The following is a 22,375-nucleotide window of genomic DNA, read 5'->3' as shown; positions in this document are numbered from 1 at the left end:
CTGCTTGTGTGATGGAATGATGAACTATAATCTTTCTTGTTAATATAGTATAGTGCAGTGATTAAAAGCATGGACTTTGAAGGCAGAAAAACCTGGATTCAGGTCCTTGTGACACCACTTTGAGATTTAGTGTCTTCAGGGGTAATAATAATCCTTGCCTCTTAAAGGTTGTTTTGAAGTGAATTAGGACTTTTGGGTACAAATGACAAAAACTCCATTTAAGCTAGCTTAACAAAAAAAATTGTATTGGCTCATGTAACTGGACAGTTAATTGGAATGCTGGCTTTAGGCATGCTTCAGCTCAAGCAATGTGGTCCCAGGGCTTAGGCTTTCTCTTCATCTTAACATTGCTTTTCTTTCTGTTGGCTTTGCTCTAGGGCAGGCTTTACTTACATGGCATCTCTAGGTTTGTTTCATCTTCATAATTAGCAATCCTAGAGAAGAGAGCTGGTACCCTCCTCCCCACACACACACTTCCATCTAGATCAGTCCTGGGGTCACACTCAAGTCTTTGGTTCAGTCCTGTTGTTGGCATTTGTAGGGGTTCTTATGAATTTTGGATATTAAACCCTTTACAGAAATATTATTTGCAAGTAGATTTTCCATTCTGTGGGCTATCTTTTCTCTGTCTTGATAGTGTCTTTTCATGGTCAGAAGTTTTTAATTTTGATGAAGTCCGATTTATCTGTTTTTGTTGTGTGTATGTTCAGGGTATGTGATACTTAAGAAACCATTGCCAAATCCAGTGTCATGAAGCTTTTTTTGCCCTTTGTTTTTTTCTTAGAATTTAGTTTTTGCTCTTACGTTTAGGTCTTTGATCCACTTGAGTTAATTTTTGTGTATGATTTTCGGATAAGGTTCCATCTTCATTACTTTCAATGTGATGTCCCATTGTTCCTGTACCATTTGTTGAAGAGACTGTTCTTTCCCCCAATGAATAGTTTTGGCACCCTTGTATGAAGAGCAATTAACTGTTTATGTTAGGGTTTCCTTCTGGGCTCTCTATTCCATTGGTCTATACATCTGTCCTTAGGCCAGTACCACTTGGTTTTTATTACTGTAGCTTTGTAGTAAGTTTTGAAATTAGGAAGTGTGAGTACTCTGTCTTTGTTCTTTTTCAAGATTGTTTTTGACTATTTGAAGTCCCTTGGGATTTGGTATGAATTTTTGGATAAGTCTGTTTCTGCAAAAAACATAGTTGGGATTTCATTGCATCTGAAAATTGTTTTGGAGAGTGTTGCGTTCTTCGTGGTTAATTAAGTCGTTCAGTCCATGACGCCAGGTTATCTTTCCATGTATTTAGGTCTTCCTTCATTTCTTTAGCACTGTTTTGTAGTTATCAGTGTATAAGTTTTGCCTACTTTGGTCAAATTTATTCTTTAGTATTTTATTTTTTGATGCTATTGCAAATGAGGTTGTTTTCTTAATTTCCATTTCAGATTGTGTATTGCTAGTCTATAAAAATACAATCGATTTCTACATGCTGATTTTGTGTCCTGCAACTTTGTTGAATTTGTTTACTAGCTCTGACAGTTTTTTTGTGCATCCCAGTACTTTTTTGATCACTCATTATTCCTCTTGTAAATGTGCCTGATGATGGTTGAGGATAAAATGAGGTACACATGAGGTGCCTCAAATGAGGTTCCTCAGATGAGGTACATGTGAAAACTGTTGTAAACTAGAAGCTCTATGAATATTAGATTCATGATCTCTGGTATATTATGCATTATGCAAAAACAGTGGACTGGTAGGTTTCAGATCAGAGATTGCAAATTCAAGCTTTTTTATTAGGCTGTAGAGTTTGGGGTATCTTAAAAACTCATTTATTTTTTTAAATATTTAAATTTTTTTAATGTTTATTTTTGAGAGAGACGGAGACAGAGTGTGAGTGGCGGAAGGGCAGAGAGAGAAGGAGTCACAGAATCTGAAGTAGGCTCTAGGCTCCAAGCTGTCAGCACAGAGCTGGACAAGGTGCTCAAACCCACGAACTGGGAGATCATGACCTGAGCTGAAGTCAGACGCTTAACTGACTAAGCCACTCAGGTGCCCCTATTTATTTATTTTGAGAGAGAGAGAAGGGTGAGCATGGGAGCAGCAGAGAGAATCCCAAACACAGAGCCTGATGCAGGGCTCAGTCTCACAAACCGTGAGATGACCTGAGCCGAAATCAAGAGTCAGTCACTCAACCAATTGAGTCACCCAGGCGCCCCATAAAAATCATTTATTTTTAAATAGGTAATGTATATACTTGGTTAAAAACATTGAGATTGTGTATTGCTAGTCTAGCACAAAAATTTACATAGTAAAAACTAAATCTGCCTCTTGCTCTTATTCCCTAGTCACCTAGTTTTGTTCCCAGCAGTAAACACAGCAGTTACCAGGTTTGCGTATCCATACCTATATAAGCAAAAACATGTGTACATGTATGTATGCGTATATACACACACACACACACACACACACACACACACACACACACATACACTGTATTTTAAAAGAATTGTGATATGTACACATTGTTCTGCACCTCACTTTTTTTTGTTACTTAGGAACGTATTAGAGGTCTTTCCACATCTCTTCATAGAGTTCTATGTGGTACTGTTTTTTTTTTTAACGTGAGTACTTTTAGAACAAGAACCACTCCCTGTTGTCTTTTGCTTGCTGACTTGACATGTTTTATGTTATTGCCTTTTCTGAAGGCATTTGAATTTTTTTTGAAGGCATTTGAATTTTTAACCCCTGACTTGGATACATGCTATAGTTATGTAGCCTAGAATGAAGTCCTTTGATAATCATTGTATGTATTATGTAATAACGTTTGCTTTAATCATTTTCTTTTTAGTTTTGATGAAGCAAGAACACAAAGAAGAGGTTGACTTGTCTTCAGTTCCGTCATTGTCTGTGCCTCATCCTGCCCAGACCCAGAGGCCTTCTTCAGACACAGGACACCCACATAACAGTGTACTGTCAACACAGAGAAGCTTGGTTTGTCCCATCCAGCAAACATATGCATCTATGGTAACTTCATCTCGTCTGCCACAGTTGCAGTGTAGGGATGAAAGCGCTGGTAAAGAACAGCATATGTTACCTTCTTCAGTCATGCACCAGCCTTTTCAAGTCACACCAACACCTCCTGTGGGGTCTTCCTATCAGCCTATGCAAACTAATGTTGTGTACAACGGACCAACTTGTCTTCCAGTTAATGCTGCCTCTAGTCAAGAATTTGATCCGGTTTTGTTTCCACAGGATGCAGCTCTTCCTACTTTAATAAATCTTGGCTGTCAACCATCGTCATCCATACCTTTTCATTCTTCAAATTCAGGCCCAACAGGACATCTCTTAGCCCACACACCTCATTCGGTACAGACCCTGCCTCATCTGCAGTCAATGGGATACCATTGTTCAACCACAGGACAGAGATCTCTTTCTTCTCCAGGGGCTGACCAGGTCGCAGGCCAGCCTTCCCCTCAGTTACAGCCCATTACATATGGTCCTTCACATTCAGGGTCTGGTACAGCAGCTTCCCCAGTAGCCTCTCATCCCCTGGCTAGTTCACCACTTTCTGGGCCACCATCTCCTCAGCTACAGCCTATGCCTTACCAATCTCCTAGCTCAGGAACTGCCTCATCACCATCTCTAGCCACCAGAATGCATTCTGGACAGCACTCAACTCAAGCACAAAGTACAGGCCAGGGAGGTCTTTCTGCACCTTCATCCTTAATATGTCGCAATTTGTGTGATCCAGCTTCATTTCCACCTGATGAGGCAACTGTGAACATTAAGCCTGAACCTGAAGAGCAGGAACCTAACTTTTCAACAATTGGTCTACAGGACATCACTTTAGATGATGGTAAGTTCATCTTTCTCTCCTTCAAGCAGTGAAGATCCAGGAACTTTCTTCTCTGATAGTCTTAAAAAAGTTACCATGGATTGCTTATTGGCATATGGCCTATGGTTGGGCTTTTTTTTTTTTTCTTTAATAGTTGTTGTCACTAGAAATATGTTAATTAAAGACTTTGAGAATAGACATGAAAATTTATACTTTGAAATCTAGTTTACCACTAATACCTACTGCAAAAGGTAAGACTTTGAATCATAGTCTCTTACCCATTTGTGATGGAACTAAGGACATGAGATTTATTGGGCATCTCTTCTTTTAGAACATACAGTTGGTCACAGTGTCTGGAAAATGGAATTCAGTAAATATTGCTACATGCCATCTATTTGGAAGGCACCAATTTAGATGCTGGGAATACTAGGAATGTGTTTAGATAGAGTTTCTGTCCTTGAGACTCACACAAGTAAAGAACTTGTTGCTCTCTGGCTCTGCCAGCTTGCTGAGTCAGATAGTGGTGATGGTGCAAGACCAGATTGGTTGGCTGTAGCTGGTACAGCTGTTGGCACCAGGATAAAAAGAAGCTATTTATATAAATGTAGCAAGTTGGTATACAGACCTCTTTTTAAATTAGAGAACAAACTCTAGAATATTAATTATTTCAATAATTGAAAATTCCCCAAGATAGCATTTTCAGGTAATGACTTAGAGTTTATTCTTGGCTCTATCATTTATGTGGTAGTGAAGTTTTGCCTAAATAGGAATTTAGTGAAAGCTACCTGTAACTGTTGTTCATCATGAAAATTCTAACAATTCTAAAAACATCGATATAGAAATTTAATTCTCTCTCTGAATCTGTACTTCTTTGTATAGAAAAGTAATTCTTTGTTAGCCATCTCTTTTACACATGTGGAGGAACTGAGTTTACTGCTTAGTTGCAAAGCTGGTGTCACATCCCAGATTCCAAACATAAGGGGAAAGGAAGGTAAATAAAATGTGGCATCCCCACTCCCAGGGCTTCCACCAGATCAGTACATAGCTGACTTTATAGCACAGTGGGTCTGGGACACTTATAACCAAGATCTAAAAAAAGCATATTAGGAGATCATCTGAGAGATGTGACAGATTCCTTAAGAAAGATTCAGCAATGGGGCGATTGGCTGGTTCAGTCAGTAGAGCATGTGACTCTTGATCTTGCGGTTGTGAGTTTGAGCCCCACATCAGGCCTAGAGCTTACTCAAAAAAAAAGGAAGAAGAAGGATTCAGCAAAGGTTCCCTGAGGAGATGATATTTGAGCCAAGTCTTAGAGGATTGAGTATATGTTTTCAGTAAATGAGTATCAGAGGGCAAATCAGACAACATAAGCAGAAACAGCTGTGTCTGGGAAAGCATGATTATCAGTGGGTAAATGGCATAGTAAAAGATGGCTTTCAAAGCCACAAGGGGATGTGCCAGGTAATTTGTGTGTAAATATAAGATACAGTTGACGCTTGAACAACTTGGGGGTTAGGGGCACCTACCCTCACTCAGTCAAAATATCCACATATAACTGTCAATTCCCCAAAAACTTAACTAGTAATAGTGTACTATTGATTGAAAGTTGATTGAAAGCCTTACTGATAACATAAACAGTTAACACATATTGGTATGTTATATATATTTTATATTATATTCTTATGGTAAAGTAAGCTAGAGAAAAGAAAGCGTTACTAAGAAAATCATAAGGAAGAGGGAGGGGCACCTGGGTGGCTCAGTCCGTTGGGCATCCGACTTTGGCTCTGGTCATGATCTCACAGTTCGTGAGTTCGAGCCCCATATCAGGCTCTGTGCTGACAGCTCAGAGCCTGGACCCTGCTATGGATTCTGTGTCCCTCTCTCGCTCTGCCTCTCCATGGCTGACACTCTGTCTCTCTTTCTGTCAAAAATAAGTAAACATTTTAAAAATTAAAAAAAAAAAAATCATAAGGAAGAGAAAATACATTTACAGTTCTGTGCTGTGAAAAATCCACATGTAAGTGGACTCTTATGATTCAAACCCATGTTATTCAAGAGTCAACTGTGTATGTGTAAACTCAAGTATCACCTACAATTTGAATAGTATTTTCCTATTCATTATTTCATTTGATCCTTATTAATCCTGTCTCTGACCTAGATAGTGATGATTTAAAGAATTGAGCTTTCTAAAGGTCACACGACTGTTAAGTAGGAGCTAAGACTGGAATCAGATCTTTTCATTCTGGTCTTTTTCTTGCAGCAGTATAGCTGCCTTCCAGCAACAGCAGGCCATGGTGGTTAGAACTCTACTAAAGAAGGTCCCTCAAGCTTTTTTTAATTCCTAGAGGAACATGTGTGCAGAACTTGGCTACATGAACACATATTCACAACTGTACCTGATCTGTCACGTTTGTATTGGGAGTACTTGATGGCTCTCGTATAAGTGTCTTGCTAAGCTTTTTCTGCACAGCTGGCATAAGTGTCATACTTTAGAGCACCAGGTAGAGAGGAGGCTTCTACTTTGATGCAAAACAGATTTGAAATAAGTAAAAGATTTTCAATTGAACATAGGCTTTTAAAAATGTTACCTATTCATTCTTGCAGCACTTTTAGACTATTCATCATGCTTTTAGGGTGTATGTTTAGAATTTTAATCCCTGAAACAAGGGTTGAGACCTTGAATGATAACCTACCACCCATTTGTGATGGAACTGAAGACACGAGATTCATTGAACACATCTCAAAGTGTATTCTAGCTCATTTTCTTTCCGAATGAACCAAAAAAGGACAAAGGTGGTGGAACTTGCTGTATCACAGATGGAGTGATATTTTGGGGGCAACAAATTGGAACCTTCTAGAAAGGTTTTGTTAAAATTTTATTTCACCTTTTGAATATGTGAAAATGTGTTGCTGATGAGGCCTATGAGGGCACGTATAAAAAAAACCTTCATTTTTGCTCCATTCATTGTATAAGCCACACAATCAAGTAAAGTTCCCAAATTGTAGCCCTACAGAGGATGAAGACTGGCTATTAAATTCTTTGCCACCTATCATGAGACTTGACAGAACCTCAGTGGTGCTAGCAATAATTAAAGGGGACTGGGGCGCCTGGGTGGCGCAGGCGGTTGGGCGTCCGACTTTAGCCAGGTCACGATCTCGCGGTCCGTGAGTTCGAGTCCCGCGTCGGGCTCTGGGCTGATGGCTCAGAGCCTGGAGCCTATTTCCGATTCTGTGTCTCCCTCTCTCTCTGCCCCTCCCCCGTTCATGCTCTGTCTCTCTCTGTCCCAAAAATAAATAAACGTTGAAAAAAAAAAATTAAAGGGGACAGGGACGAAAATGCAGTCCTGGGCACCTTGAATTGTTAGATGTAAGAGATTTGCCAACTAACTCATTGATAATGTTATTTTGATTTGCCTTTGAAGGTAAAATTCTAGGTACTTAAAAAATCCTACAAGGGTACCTGGGTGGCTCAGCCAGTCGAGTGTCCAACTTTGGCTCAGGTCATGATCTCACAGTTGATGAATTCAAGCCCCGCGTCGGGCTCTGTGTTGACAGCTCAGAGCCTGGAACCTTCTTCGGATTCTGTGTCTCCCTCTCTCTCTGCTCCTCCCCCACTCATACTCTGTCTGTCTCTCTCTCAAAAATAAATTAAAATATTTTTTTTAAATGTTTAAAAAAAAACCCTACAGTTCTGCGAAGTTTTAGTATAAAGTCATTGAAAAACAACAACATATCTTATAGGCCTGGCACTCCTAGCATTTTAATGTCCCCTTTCTGGCTACCTTTAAAAGGAAGCCATGAAACATCCCAAAAAGGATTAGAAGCACTTAAAGTGAACTTAGCAGTTAGCCTAAGCTCAGATTTTATATTAACTTTTCTATATTGTGTTAAATATTAATTTCTACTCTACAACTAGAGGACACAAATAATTTTTCTTAATTTGTATTATACTATAGTTAAATATACTAGTTAAATAACTAGTATTATACTAGTTAAATAAACTTAAATATAGTAGTTTAAGTATACTTAAATATACTAGTTAAATATACTAATCCTAAGAACTTTTTAAAAAGTGTTTGCTTATTTTTGAGAGAGAGAAAGAGAATCTCAAACAGGTTCTGCACTGTCAGCACAGAGCCTGATGCGGGGCTCGAACTCAGCAACTGTGAGATCATGACCTGAGCCGAAATCAACAAGAGTTGGGTAGTTAACCCACTGAGCTACCCAGGTGCCCCTAATCCTAATAACTTGTGTTAAGCATATTTCTGTTTTATATTTATTTAACCCTCATTAAAAAAAAAATCCCATTAGAGATTTTAAAAGATTAAAGATAAAATATCCTTTTTATTTTACGATTTTTTTAATGTTTATTTTGAGAGAGAAAGAGGGAGAGAGAGAATCCTAAGCAGGCTCCATGCTGTCAGTACAGAGCCTGACACAGAGCTTGATCCCACCAACCGGGAGATCATGACCTGAGCTGAAATCAAGAATTGGATGCTTAACTGAGTGAGCCACCCAGGCACCCCTATTTTGCAGTTTTTAATAAGATGGAGTCAAGAATCATTCAGTCATTACTTGTGACTTTTAGAAATGTGGACATTCACACCTTAAGTTTTTATTATAAATTTAGTGACATTTAATAGAGAAGATATTAGTGCCCCTAAGCTCAGAAATTGAAGACTTACGGAGCTAGAAATACCTCTCATACAGCTCTCTCATTTTATAGATGAAGAATCTGAGTTTTACAGAGCCTAAGGTTTTCGTTCAGGGTAACACACAGTTAATAGCATATAAAGACTAAAGCCCCGGGGCACCTGGGTGACTCTGGGTTGAGCATCTGACTCAATTTCAGCTCGGGTCATGATCCCAGGGTTGTGGGTTCGAGCGCCTCATTGGGCTTTGTGCTGAATGTGGACCCTGCTTACGACTCTCTCTCTCCCCCTCTGTCCCTTGTCCCCACTCTCACGCTCTCACTCTCTTTAAAAAAAAAAAAAGACATGACTAAAACCCAAGTCTCCTGGTTCCTGCTTCAGTATTTTAGGTGTTTTTCATGTTTGTTATCCGTCTGTGAATTGAGACTGCTGCTATAGAGCAAGCCAAATATGTGAAAGAAACAGCCATTTTCTCCATAGAGTTTCTGTTTGTGAGAGGGACCAGGGTAGTTTTAAATTCTCACTATAAAAGAACTTTAAAAGACTCTCTGACACTACGGTTCTCTCTCCTCCTCTTTGACACCAGGGTTCATACTCTGGTATCTTTAGTGATACTGTATTCCTGTTCGTCTCTTCCTTTTTACCTTCTTTGGAACATCTCTGGGCCTTTTGAGTTCTGGCTACCCTTATTTTATGTGGGCTCTGATGCCTCTGGAATCATGAAAAACAAACCTAATCCTTCTTGTAATAGCCCTTCACATTTGTGAAATCTGATCTCTTTCCCCATCTTAAAAACACTCCAGCAACTTCACTTTTCCTGCACCATCACCACCCTCTGCTTAACCCTGGTGTTTTAATTCCTTTTTGTTATGAAGTATCCAGAGGGGAGCATACTGTAGCCAGCTCAGAGTGTATTGGGACTATCACCTTCCTTGTTCAGAAGTCTTTATTGTATCAATATGGCCTGAGGTCAGGGGATTTTCTTAGCTCCATCTTACTGTTGATTTAGTGAGTCATAAGTAATGCTAAATCACATCCTTTCTCTCCCCACTCCCTACCCCTTGGGTTTTTGCATTTGTTGGTTTTGGAACCCAAGACTAAACTTTACAATTATCCTTTTTCAGTTTCATGGAAGTGATTTTGGCCCCTCATATTCCATACTTAGAAGAGTCCATTTCAGCATAGAGTGGCTCTCTCCTCAAAGCATATCTTCGGGGGAATAACAACAGAATACTGATTTTTACCAAGTGATGTTTTCTTTCAAGAAGTCCTCTTGGAAGTTTGTAACATGTACTTACTCAGTGAATTCGAACATTGTTCAAAACTCTTGCTACTTCTTTTTTCTTTGCTACCTAAATGTACCATTGCCCCTGCTTGAAAACTCTGCTCTTGGTGTGCCAGGGTGGCTCAGTCGGTTGAGCATCCAACTTTGGCTCAGGTCATGTTCTCATGGTTCATGAGTTCTTGCTCCACCCTTCCCCCACTCCCACTCTCTCAAAAATAAACATTAAAAAAAATACATTTCCTATTTTAAAAAAAGTGTGCCCTCTACATCTATAAAATTATCAGTGAGTTTTTACTCACATATTACAGTTTGTATGTCTGGAGTTGTTATTTTTCCTAAAAATTCCTGTGCATTATAGGGTGTATGTCCCAGTCTTTGGACCAAATGATACATATTAAAACAGTACAGAAATATAGAAATTGTCACAGGTGTGTTTTAAGCATTTTAATTAAGATTATAGTATTGTTAAACTAGACTGTCTTTGACCTTTAAATACAAGCCCATTTAATTTCTGATTGAGCTGAATCCCGTTACAGCTTTCCATTAGAGTCCCTGAATTCCCACTCATCCTCCTTTGTCACAAACTAAGAGAGCTGCAGCTGCAGCTTTTCAGCAGAGAAGAGGCTCCATGTTAAATATAGCCTGACCTACTGCTGTGGTGAAAACTGACACTGACACTTGCAGGCTCTATGCAATAACTTGCTGATCCTAAATGTAGGGCAATTACTAACTTGACTGTAAACAGGAACTCCAGACGTGACCTCAGATACTGCAGTTCAGTATATAAGTGATAAGCAGAAGTGCCTACTTTTGAGTAGCAAGGGAATGATAAACACAAGATTAAGGATGGGGAAAGCAAGAGGCTGGTGTGAGAGCAGAGGTCAATATTGTCAGTGTTCTTTTCTACCTGTTGGATATTAATTTCACTGCTGTTTATTGTATTTAAGTAAAATGAAATAAAGCCATACATAGCCAATGGTGAGAATGGGCCACAAATGAGGTATTTAATCACTTTGGGGCAGTGAGGTAAAAGGGAGGTAGAATGTACTGAACTTTCTCCTTTAATTTTTTTTTTTAACGTTTATTTGTTTTTGAGACAGAGACAGAGCATGAACGGGGGAGGGTCAGAGAGAGAGGGAGACACAGAATCCAGGGCAGGCTCCAGGCTCCGAGCTGTCAGCACAGATCCCGATGCGGGGCTTGAACTCACAGACTGCGAGATCATGACCTGAGCCGAAGTAGGACGCTTAACTGACTGAGCCACCCAGGTGCCCCTGAACTTTCTCCTTTAACTGGGACTCTGAATAACTCATGAGTCCTCGTGTAGGAAGCATGCATGTACTCCTGAACATCAAACATATTTATGACGAATAATTCCAGAGGTAGGAAAGTTCCATAAATAATGCCCAGGTAGGCTTTGGATAGTGGCTCATACAGAACAGACCATGCTGGGGATTCAGGACCTTAGACATAGCAACTCTTAGACATATGATAAGAAAGTTTAATTTCAGAACCAATGAAGCAACTGCAAGCATTTGAGATCTTTTATTTATTTATTTTTTATTTTTTTTTTTTCATATTTATTTTTTTTTGAGAGACAGAGACAGAGCATAAGTGGAAGAGGGGCAGAGAGAGAAGGAGACACAGAATCCAAAGCAGGTTCCAGGCTCCGAGCTGTCAGCACAGAGCCCGACGCAGGGCTCAAACCCACAAACCGTGAGATCATGACCTTAGCCTAAGTTGGACGCTCAACCAGTTGAGCCACCCAGGTGCCCCAGAAAAGATCTTTTATTTCGTATGTCAAGTGTGTCTGTATATCTCCATAGACACAAATTAACTGTACTCCATTCGAACAAAAATTTTTCTTTGAATCAACTTGACACAAATTTGTACATAAACTAGGAAAAACCCAAGAGAGGCTACCACTAAATAACTGGCATATATCACAGCATATCAAAAGACTTCAAAAGGGTGCCTGCCTGGGTGGCTCAGTCAGTTGAGCACCTGACTCTTGATTTCAGCTCATATCATTATCCCAGGGTCATGGGATCTAGCCCCAAGTGGGGCTCTGTGTTGAGTGTGGAGCCTGCTTAAGACTCACTCTCTCCCTCTCTCCCTCAAGCCCCCTCCCTCTGCCCCTCTCCCCTGCTCACACACTCTCTCTCTCTCTCTCTCTCTCTCTCTCTCTCAAATAAAAAATAAAAAAGCCTTCAAAAGGAGTTAACTTTAAGAACTATATTTAGGGGTGCCTGGGTGGCTCAGTCGGTTAAGCGTCTGACTTTGGCTCAGGTCATGATCTCACAGTTCATGGGTTCGAGCCCCGCATCAGGCTCTGTGCTGACAGCTCAGAGCCTGGAGCCTGTTTCAGATTCTGTGTCTCCCTCTTTCTTTGCCCCTCCCCTGTTCACACTCTGTCTCTGTCTCAAGAATAAATAAACATTAAAAAAAAAAAACTATATTTAAAAATAATTAATGAGGGACATCTGGGTGGCTCAGTCAGTTAAGTATCTGACTTTGGCTCAGGGCATGATTTCACGGTTCATGAGTTCAAGCCCTGCATCGGGCTCTCTGCTGTCAGCACAGAGCCTGCATTAGATCCTCTGTCCTCCTCTCTCTGTGTCCCTCCCCCACTTGGGCTTTCGTTCTTTTTCAAAAATAAATACACTTTAAAAAATGAATTATGGTTACTATTTCTTGATAATCATTTTTTGAGCTCTTTGGTAGTATAGTAGTAGCTCATTAGTTCTTCCCAACAATTTATGAAAAGTGAATTATTAGCTTTATTTTTAGAGATGTGGCTCAGAAAGCTTAACTATTTTCCCATTGTTATATGGCCACAAACACTGGGACTGGCATTTGAATCCAAGTCTGCCTGAAATTTAGATTGTCTCAAATGTTCAGTGGTTTCTGAAATAGCTATGATTGATTATAATCTCACCTTTATAAACACAATAAATAGTAACTCTTGGGGCACCTGGGTGGCTTAGTCAGTTGATCAGTTGAGTGTCTGACTTTGGGTCAAATCATGATCTTGTGGTTTGTGAATTCAAGCCCCACATGGGGTTTGCTGCTGTCAGCACAGAGTCTGCTTCAGATCCTCTGTCCCCCTCTCTCTGCCCCTCCCCCACTTGCACTCCTGTGCACATGCGCTCTCTCTTTCTCTCAAAAATAAACATTAAAAAACAAAAAATTGTAACTTCCTTGTGTCTTCCATGTGTAAGATACAAAACCAGTGTCTAAAAATGTGTTATGTTTTAAAGTTTATATCTTGTTTTTGAGTTCCTTTGGAGATGGATCATTCACAAAGAGAAAAATATTTTAAGTGAAAGAAATAATTTTAGGCTGACCAGCTCAGCTTTTTATGGTTTGGTGGGAATTGATAGTTCTGTGGCTTTGTGTGACAGGGTTAACCTCTTGCCATGGATCTTAGCTTTTGATAAAACATAGATTAAATATACTCAAACAGCTTTTCTCTGTTTGAAGATATCTGATTTTAAAAAGATTTTTTTTTTTTTTTTTTTTTTTACATTACCTACCGTTAGCCTGTCTATCTGGTCAGGAAGAAAAGTATGAAACTCTTTAAGTTCTGGTGGAAGATAGGATAGGGTTGAGAGTGTTGGGTACAGGCAATCTAGCTTTACATCTATAAGAATCATAATAAATTAAGTCCCTTATAATCATATTGTGTATTTAAAAGCATCTGTAGATGGTTTTATGTAGAATGGGAGTTTTAGGGTGCCTGGGTGGCTCAGTCGTTAAGCATCTGACTTTGGCTTTGGTCATGATGTCACAGTTCATGAGTTCGAATCCCACATTGGGTGAGCATGAGCCCCGCTTCGGGTGAGCTCAAGTCCCACATCATGTGAACACGAGCCCGTGAGCCCTGCTTCTCTCTCTCTCTCTCTCTCTCTCTGCCCCTTCCTCACTTGGGTGCATGCTCTCTCTCTCTCTTTCTCTCTCTCTCAAAAAAAAAAAAAATGCTAAAGGTACAACAAAGTACATAGTGAAAATTCTCTCTCCTAGGTACCTAATTGTCCTCTGTATGGACAGTTGGGTTACCAATTGCTTGGCTGTCACCAAAGGGGTATTTTATGCATTCATAAGCAATTGTGTACATTTTTTCCTTATTTTTACTAGTATAGTATGTATATTGTTCAGCATTTTGCTTTTCCTATATGTTGACTCTTGGACATTTTTCAGAACTGTACTTTTATCTATTTAATAAGTATAATAAATAATTTTTTACAAATTTCATTTCCTACCTTTTTATAGACATCTGTGTATGTTTGTATATATGATAAATTCCTAGAAGTGTTTTGAGAAAGATTGCCAGGTTGTCTTTCATAAAAATTTTACCAATTTATAGGGCACCTAGGTGGCTCAGTTGGTTAAGCGTCCAACTCTTGGTTTCGGCTCAGGTCATGATCTCACAGTTTCGTGAGTTCAAGCCCTGAGTCAGGCTCTGTGCTGGCAGCATGGAGCCTGCTTGGGATTCTCTTTCCCTCTCTCTTTCTGTTCCTTCCCCACTTGCACTGTCTTTGTCTCTCTCAAATAAATAAAACTTTTAAAAAAATGTGGCACGTCACTTAAAGAAATTTTTTTTACATTGCCACTGTCATTGTAAGAGAGTATCTTCACCAGCACATTCTGCTGTCAGACATCTTATTTGCCAGTGGGATAAGTGGAAAATAGTTTCTTGATACAATTTTTTTTTAGTTTATTTTGAGTAAGAGAGAGCGCGCACACAAGTGTGCACAAGTGGGGGAGGGGCAGAGAGCGAGGGAGAGTTAGACTCCTAAGCAGGCTCTGTGCAGAGCCTGATGTGGGGCTCGATCTCACCAACTGTGAGATAGTGGCCTGAGCCAAAATCAAGAGTCAGATGTTACCCCACTAAGCCACCCTGGTACCTGCTTCTCAGTATAATTTTAGTTTACACTTCATTTAGGAGTAAGATTTGTGTACCTTCTCATGTGCTTAAGAGAAAATCTTTGTCACAAATCTGTGATCTCTGATAGTATTTATTTACTTTTCTATTTGATTATTAATCCTTTCTTACTCACTTATAGAATATAGAAGCTCTTTATGTCTTAGGTTCCTTACCTCATTGAGCTAGGAGTTGACAAAAGTTTTTCCCCAAGGTAACATGAATTCTTTAAATAAAGAATTTTTTTTGCGTTTATATAACTTATAAATCATTTGTTTTGTCTCCCATAGCTTCTATGATGTTGTAAATCTTTAATTGATCAGGAATTTATTTTGGTGGAATGTCTGAGAAATTGATCCTGGTTAGAAAAAAGACTGTAGGGAAGCAAGGGCAGCAACAAGGAGGCCAGGTAAAATGCTGTTGTAGTAATCTAGGCCAGAAATGATGTTTTAAACTGGTGGTGAAATAAGCGGTCTTCAAATGGTCTGATTTTGGATGTATTTTAAAGACAAAGCCAATAGCATTTCCTGACAGATTCCATATAAAGTATTAGAGAAAAAGTTAAAGATGATACCAAGGGTTGTTTTGTTTTGTTTTGTTTCTGAGAAACTGGAAAGATGGAGTTGCCATCACCTGGTATGGGGAAGGCTATCGTTGAAGCAAGCTTTGGAGAAAGATCAGGTGTTCAGTTTTGGTTGTGTTGCGTTTAAGATACTTGCTGAACATTCAAGTAGAGAAATCAAGTACTCAGTTGGATGAATGAGTCTAGAGTTTGGAAGTGAGTTTTAGACTAAAGATACAAATTTGAGAGTTGAGGGCATGCAGATGGTATTTGAAGCCATGACACTAGATGAGGTCACTAAGTAATAAGTTACTTGTCTTGCTTTTATCAATCTAAGTATATTATAATTGTGTTTCTTTATAATGTTGTAGAGTGACTGCACATACCTTTCAGGAGATTCTACCTTCTTTGAGTAAATAAGTAAACAGATTCACAGAGATTAAATGACTTCCTTTGGGTCACCATTACTGTAAAGGATGAAACTAGCATTCCAAAGCCTTTATTTTTACATGCCCACCAGGCCATGGCCTTGTTTGTATAAACCAGAAATGTCTATATATTGATTAGGTGGGTAAAGAAAGCAGCTTAGTCAAGTGGAGAGGCAGCTTGGACAAGTAGGAAATTTTGCTCATCTTTCCACAAACATATTTCAGGATTTGTAAATATTTATTTATTTAATGTTTATTTATTTTTGAGAGAGAGAGTGCATGTGAGCAGGGGAGAAGCAGAGAGCAAGGAAGACAGAGGATCCCGATGCAGGCTGTCCACTCACATCAGAGAACCCGATGTGCAACTTGAACTCACGAACTGTGAGATCATAACCTGAGCTGAAGTCAGATACTTAACCCAGGCACCCCAGGATTTGTAAATAGTTAACTTGTTAAAACTTTGAGATGAAAAGGAACAAATTCTGTATTCCAGATTTTAAAATGGTAAGAGGAAGTTACATCTGTCAGGTCTTGCTTTGAGTTAATGGTTAGAGCTGTGAAAACCTAATTCAGTCTTTTCATACAGTGTTTTCCTATGAGAAAACCCAAGATTTGTGTTTGAAATGTTTTTTAATGTGGTAAAATGTACATAACCAAAAATTTAGCATTTTAAGTGTACAGGTCGGTAGCATTAAGTACGTTCACAGTATGATGTAACTGTCACCACTATCTTGAGAACTTTTGCCTCACTCTAAACAACAGTTCTGTACCCATTAAGCAGTTCTCCCCACCTCTCATTCTCCCCACCTCCAGCCTGTGGTAACTTCTACTCTCTGTTTCTATGACTTTACCTGCTCAAGGTATCTCATGTAAATAGTGGAATCATACAACTTTTGTCCTTTTAATGTTTGGCTTATTTCACTTGGCATAATGTATCCACAGTTCAGCCATGTTGTAAGCATATATCAGAATTTCTTTCCTTTTTATGAATAAATAATATTAACATTTTATGTATAATCACATACTGTTTATCCACTCATCTGTTGAAAGACATTCGTCTCTACCTTTTGACTGTTGTGAATAACTCTGCTGTGAACATTGGTGTGCAAGTATCTCTTTGAATCTCTTTTCAATTCTTTTGGGTACTTAGGAGTGGAATTGTTGGGTTATATGGAAATTCTTTGTTCAACTTTTTGAGAAATTGATGTTTTTTCCACAGTGGTTGCACCATTTTACATTTACAGTGTATTGAGGGTTCAAATTGCTCTACATCCTTGCCAGCACTTACTAATTTCCATTTTAAAATAATAATAGCCATACTGAATGGATATTAAGTGGTATCTCTTTCTGATTTTGATTTGCATTTCCCTAGTAACTAATGATGCTAGGCACCTTTTCATAAGCTTTTCTTTCTTTCTTTCTTTCTTTCTTTCTTTCTTTCTTTCTTTCTTTCTTTCTTTCTTTTCTTCTCATGGTCTTTTCTTGTTTAACCATTTCTATTTGTTCTCTGGGAAAACAGTCAAATCTCATTTTCTCATTGTTTTTTTGTTGTTGAGTTGTAGGAGTTCTTGATACATTTTGGATACTCATCTCTTACTTGATGTATTATTTACAAAAATTTTCTCCCACTCTTTGTGCTCTCTCTTCACTCTCTTTTTATTTTTTTTAAGATTTAAAAAAAAAATTTTTAATCTCTACACCTAGTTTGGGGCTTGAACTCACAACCCAGAGATCAAGAGCCGCACTGTGCTCTACTGACTAAGCCAACTAAGTGCCCCTCTCTCCACTCATGATAGTGTCCTTTGAGGTTTTTAATTTTGATGAAGTCCTTGTAATCTATGTTTTCTTTTATTGCCAGTGCTTTTAGAGTTCTATTTAAATCTCCAGGGTCATGAAGATTTATTTACCCCATGTTTTCTTCATCTAAGAGTTTTATAATTTTATTATTATTTTTAAAAAATTATTACTTTAATAATTATAAGTATTGTTTTTATTATATATTTTATTATTATTTTATTATATATTTTATTTTTAAATTTATTATTTATTTTATTATTATTTTTTATTATTTATTATTTTAATGATCCGGATGCAATGTTTAAAAAATTTTTTAATGTTTGAGAGACAGCATGTGAGCAGGGGAGGGGCAGAGAGAGAGAGAGAGAGAGAGAGAGAAGGAGAGAGAATTTCAAGCATGCTCCATACTGTCAGTGGAGAAGCCAAGGTGGGGCTCAATCTCATGAACCATGAGATCATGACTTGAGCTGAAATCAAGTCGGACCCTCAACCAGCTGAGCCACCCGGATGCCCCAAGAGTTTTATATTAGCTCTTAAGTCTCTGATCTATTTTGAGTTAACTTTGTATATGGAGTGAAATAGGAGTCCAACTTCCATTCTTTTACATGTGGATATCCAGTGGAAACATGTATTGTGTGTTAGAAAGACTGCCTTTTCCCCATTGAATGTTTGAAAATGAATTGAGCATATATTGTGAGGATTTGTTTCTGGCCTCTCTGTTCCTTTGGTGTGTACATATGTCCTTATGCCAGTATCATGTTGTTTTGATTACTGTACCTTTGTAGTAAGTTTTGAAATCAGGAAATGAGACCCTTCTATCTTTGTTCTTATTTTCAAAACTGTTTTGTCTCTTCTTGGTTCTTTGAGATTCCATATGAATTTCTGGATTGGTTTTTCTATTTCTGTAAAGATGGTATTGTGATTTTGTTAGGAATTGCTAACAAATTGAATCTGTACTTGGAACAACAAATTGAATCTGAATATTGGGTAATATTATCATCTTAAAAATATTAGTCTCCCAATCCACGAACATGGGATGTTTTCCATTTATTTAGAAACCTTAATTTCTTCCACCAATGTTTAGTTTTCAGTGTACAAATCCTATTCCTCCTTGGCTAATTCCTAAATATTTTATTCTTTTTGATGTTATTGTAAATGGAATTGATTTTTAAATTTCCTTCTTGGTTGTTCATTGAAAGTGTATAGAATACAACTAAATATTGTCTGTTGATTTTATATCCTGTAACTACTGACTTAGTTTATTAATGCTAATATTTTTTATATGTTGATTCTTTCAAGCTTTCTATGTGTAAGATCACGTCATTTGTGAACAGAGATAATTTTACCTCTTCCTTTCCAATTTGTATGCCTTTAAAAAATTTCTTTAGGGGCGCCTGGGTGGCACAGTCGGTTAAGCGTCCGACTTCAGCCAGGTCACGATCTCGCGGTCCGTGAGTTCGAGCCCCGCGTCAGGCTCTGGGCTCATGGCTCGGAGCCTGGAGCCTGTTTCTGATTCTGTGTCTCCCTCTCTCTCTGCCCCTCCCCCTGTTCATGCTCTGTCTCTCTCTGTCCCAAAAATAAACGTTGAAAAAAAAATTTTTTTTTAGCCTAATTGCTCTGGCTGGAAATTCTAGTATTGTTTTGAATTGAAGTGGCAAAAGTGGACATCCTTATCGTGTTCTTAATCTCAGGGAAAAAACTTTCAGTCTTTCACCACTGAGTATGATGTGTCATATATGGCCTTTTTATCATGTGGAGGAAATTCCCTTCTAGTCCTAGTTTATTGGGTATTTTTTTATCTTGAAAGTGAATTGAATTTTGTCAGATGCTTCTTGTGTCAATTGAGATCATCTGTAATGTTTTATCCTTCATTCTAATATGTAGTAAATTACATTTGTTGCCTTGCATATTCTGAACCATCTTTGCATTCTGAGAATAAATCTCACTTGGCCTTGATGTATAGTACTTTTTTTTTAATTTTATTTTTTTAATTTATATCCAAATTAGTTAGTATATAGTTTAGCAATGATTTCAGGAGTAGATTCCTTAATGCCCCTTGCCCATCCCCCCTCCCACAACTCCTCTAGTAACCCTCTGTTCTCCATATTTAAGAGTCTCTTCTGTTTTGTCCCCTCCCTGTTTTTATATTATTTTTGCTTCCCTTCCCTTATGTTCATCTGTTCTGTGTCTTAAAGTCCTCATATGAATGAAGTGGTAGGATATTTGTCTTTCTCTGACTAATTTTGCTTAGCATAAGACCCTCTAGTTCCATCCACGTAGTTGCAAACGGCAAGATTTCATCCTTTTTGATAGCTGAGTAATATTCCATTGTATATATACCACATCTTCTTTATCCATTCATCCATCGATGGGACATTTGGGCTCCTTCCATACTTTGGCTATTGTTGATAGTGCTGCTATTAACATTGGGGTGCATGTGTCCCTTGGAAACAGCATACCTGTATCCCTTGGATAAATACTTAGTAGTGCAGTTGCTGGGTCGTAGGGTAGTTCTATTTTTAATTTTTTGAGGAACCTCCATACTGTTTTCCAGAGTGGCTATACCAGCTTGTATTCCCACCAGGAATGCAAGAGATCCTCTTTCTCCGCATCCTCGCCAACATCTGTTGTTGACTGAGTTGTTAATGTTAGCTTTTCTGACAGGTGTGAGGTGGTATTTCATTGTGGTTTCGATTTGTATTTCCCTGATGATGAGTGATGTTGAGCATTTTTTCATGTGTTGGTTGGCCATCTGGATGGTTTTTTTGGAAAAGTGTCTATTCATGTCTTTCGCCCATTTCTTCACTGGATTATTTGTTTTGTGGGCGTTGAGTTTGATAAGTTCTTTATAGATTTTGGATACTAACCCTTTATCTGATAGGTCATTTGCACGTATCTTCTCCCATTCTGTCGGTTGCCTTTTAGTTTTGCTGATTGTTTCCTTTGCTGTGCAGAAGCTTTTTATTTTGATGAGGTCCCAATAGTTCATTTTTGCTATAGTACTTTTATTTATTTATTTTTTTTTAATTTTTTTTTTCAACGTTTATTTATTTTTGGGACAGAGAGAGACAGAGCATGAACGGGGGAGGGGCAGAGAGAGAGGGAGACACAGAATCGGAAACAGGCTCCAGGCTCTGAGCCATCAGCCCAGAGCCTGACGCAGGGCTCGAACTCACGGACCGCGAGATCGTGACCTGGCTGAAGTCGGACGCTTAACCGACTGCGCCACCCAGGCGCCCCAGCTATAGTACTTTTAATATACTACTGAATTCGGTTTGTTAGTATTTGTTGAGGAGTTTTGCATCTGTATTCATAGGGTGCATTGTGTAGTTTTCTTTACTTGTAGTGTCTTTGTCTAGCTTTGGCATCAATAATGTTGACCTTGGAATGAGTAGGAAGTATTCCCTCTTTAATCTTTGGAAGAGTTTAAGAGAGGATTGATGCTAATTCTTCTTTAAGAGTTTTGTCAAAGTTTTTGTGATAGGAAAAAACGAATCAGGTATTTTTTGAATCTGTCAACAATGTTTCAAGAAATAGAAAGCTGTCTTAAGGACAGCTTTCCATAAGCACAGTATGAAACTACCATTGCATAAACCAACTCATAGAAGTCACTAGGATCTGTTGGCCTCTTAGCTTTGTTCCTGGGCTTCTTTCTTCTTATTTATGTGCTACTGTACCTTGAATCACATGGTCTATACCTTCATGTCTGTTTTGGAGGATTCAGTTGTGGAAATTGGGCATCCACAGAAAGGAGACTTTTGACTACACATATTCAGTCTCTAAAATACTTCACATGGGGCGCTTGGGTGGATTTTGGCTCAGGTCATGATCTCACAGTTTGTAAGTTTGAGCCCTGCATCACTCCCTCTGCTGCCAGCACAGAGCTGCTTCGGATCCTCCAACTCCCTTTCTGCCTCTTCCTTGCGTTCTCTCTCTCTCAAAAATAAACATTTTTTTTTAATTTTTTTTAACGTTTATTTATTTTTGAGACAGGGAGAGACAGCATGAATGGGGGAGGATCAGAGAGAGAGGGAGACACAGAATGTGAAACAGGCTCCAGGCTCTGAGCTGTCAGCACAGAGCCCAATGCGGGGCTCGAACTCACAGACCGCGAGATCATGACCTGAGCCGAAGTCAGATGCTTAACCGACTGAGCCACCCAGGTGCCCCAAAAATAAACATTTTAAAAAATAAATAAAATATGTCACATATACTGTAATCCTTAAATCCCCTTTGAAAACTTGGTGAATGATCTCAAGTTTAGTAATAAGCTTAGGAAAATTTTGCCTGTAAACGAAGAATTTCTGGCTTTTGTGTTTTGTTTTGACTTCTTAATTTTGTACTTCTGCATTTTGTACAGATTGCCTCCTCCTTTATTTTACCTCCTTTATCAACCTAAGACAAGGGTATTGATTATTATTCACAGAGGCTATATACAGATTCTCCTCTGCTAAGATAAAATAAGCATTCTTCTAGAGTCTAAAAGGTTAGGTGCTTTTGCTTGAGGTTGAGCAAACAAAGGCTAAAAATAAATCCTTAGAGGCCAAAGGAAGAGGCTTCTCATCCCTTGTGTTGGGGCTCTCTAACTGGCCATCTGAATGTGTCAGCCATTATCACAAAACTGACCAGTGGTGACTCTTCTTGACTACAGTGACTTTTAAACATTTTGGATAGCTTCCTACAATAAGAAGTAAGTTTGGGGCACCTGGGTGGCTCAGTCATTTGAGTGTCTGACTTCAGCTCAGGTCATGATCTCACAATTCATGAGTTTGAGCCCCACGTCAGGCTTGGTGCCGTCAGAGCAGAGCCCACTTCAGATCCTCTGTCCTCTCTCTCTGCCCTTCCCCTGCTCATGCTCTCTCTCTCAAAAATAAACATTAAAAAAGTAAGTTTTATAG

At 38.7% G+C, this 22,375-nt stretch overlaps 1 protein-coding gene across 5 annotated transcripts in view; it reads left to right on the top strand.

Annotated features, from left to right (window-relative positions):
• NFATC3 (nuclear factor of activated T cells 3) overlaps positions 1 to 22,375 on the top strand; it is a 138,389-nt gene that overhangs the window by 103,103 nt on the left and 12,911 nt on the right. For all 5 annotated transcript variants that reach the window (XM_086689067.1, XM_086689068.1, XM_025920517.2 and 2 more), the window contains one exon: positions 2,843 to 3,850. In XM_086689067.1, coding sequence (XP_086545193.1) covers positions 2,843 to 3,850 — 1,008 coding nt within the window. The remainder of the gene's footprint in view (positions 1 to 2,842; positions 3,851 to 22,375) is intronic.

This window comes from Puma concolor, chromosome E2, assembly GCF_028749965.1.
Source record: "Puma concolor isolate L17-30 chromosome E2, mPumCon1.1.hap2, whole genome shotgun sequence".
NCBI classification, from domain to species: Eukaryota; Metazoa; Chordata; class Mammalia; order Carnivora; family Felidae; genus Puma; species Puma concolor.
Note: the sequence above shows the minus strand (reverse complement) of the source record. Positions and strands in the feature narration are given on the sequence as shown.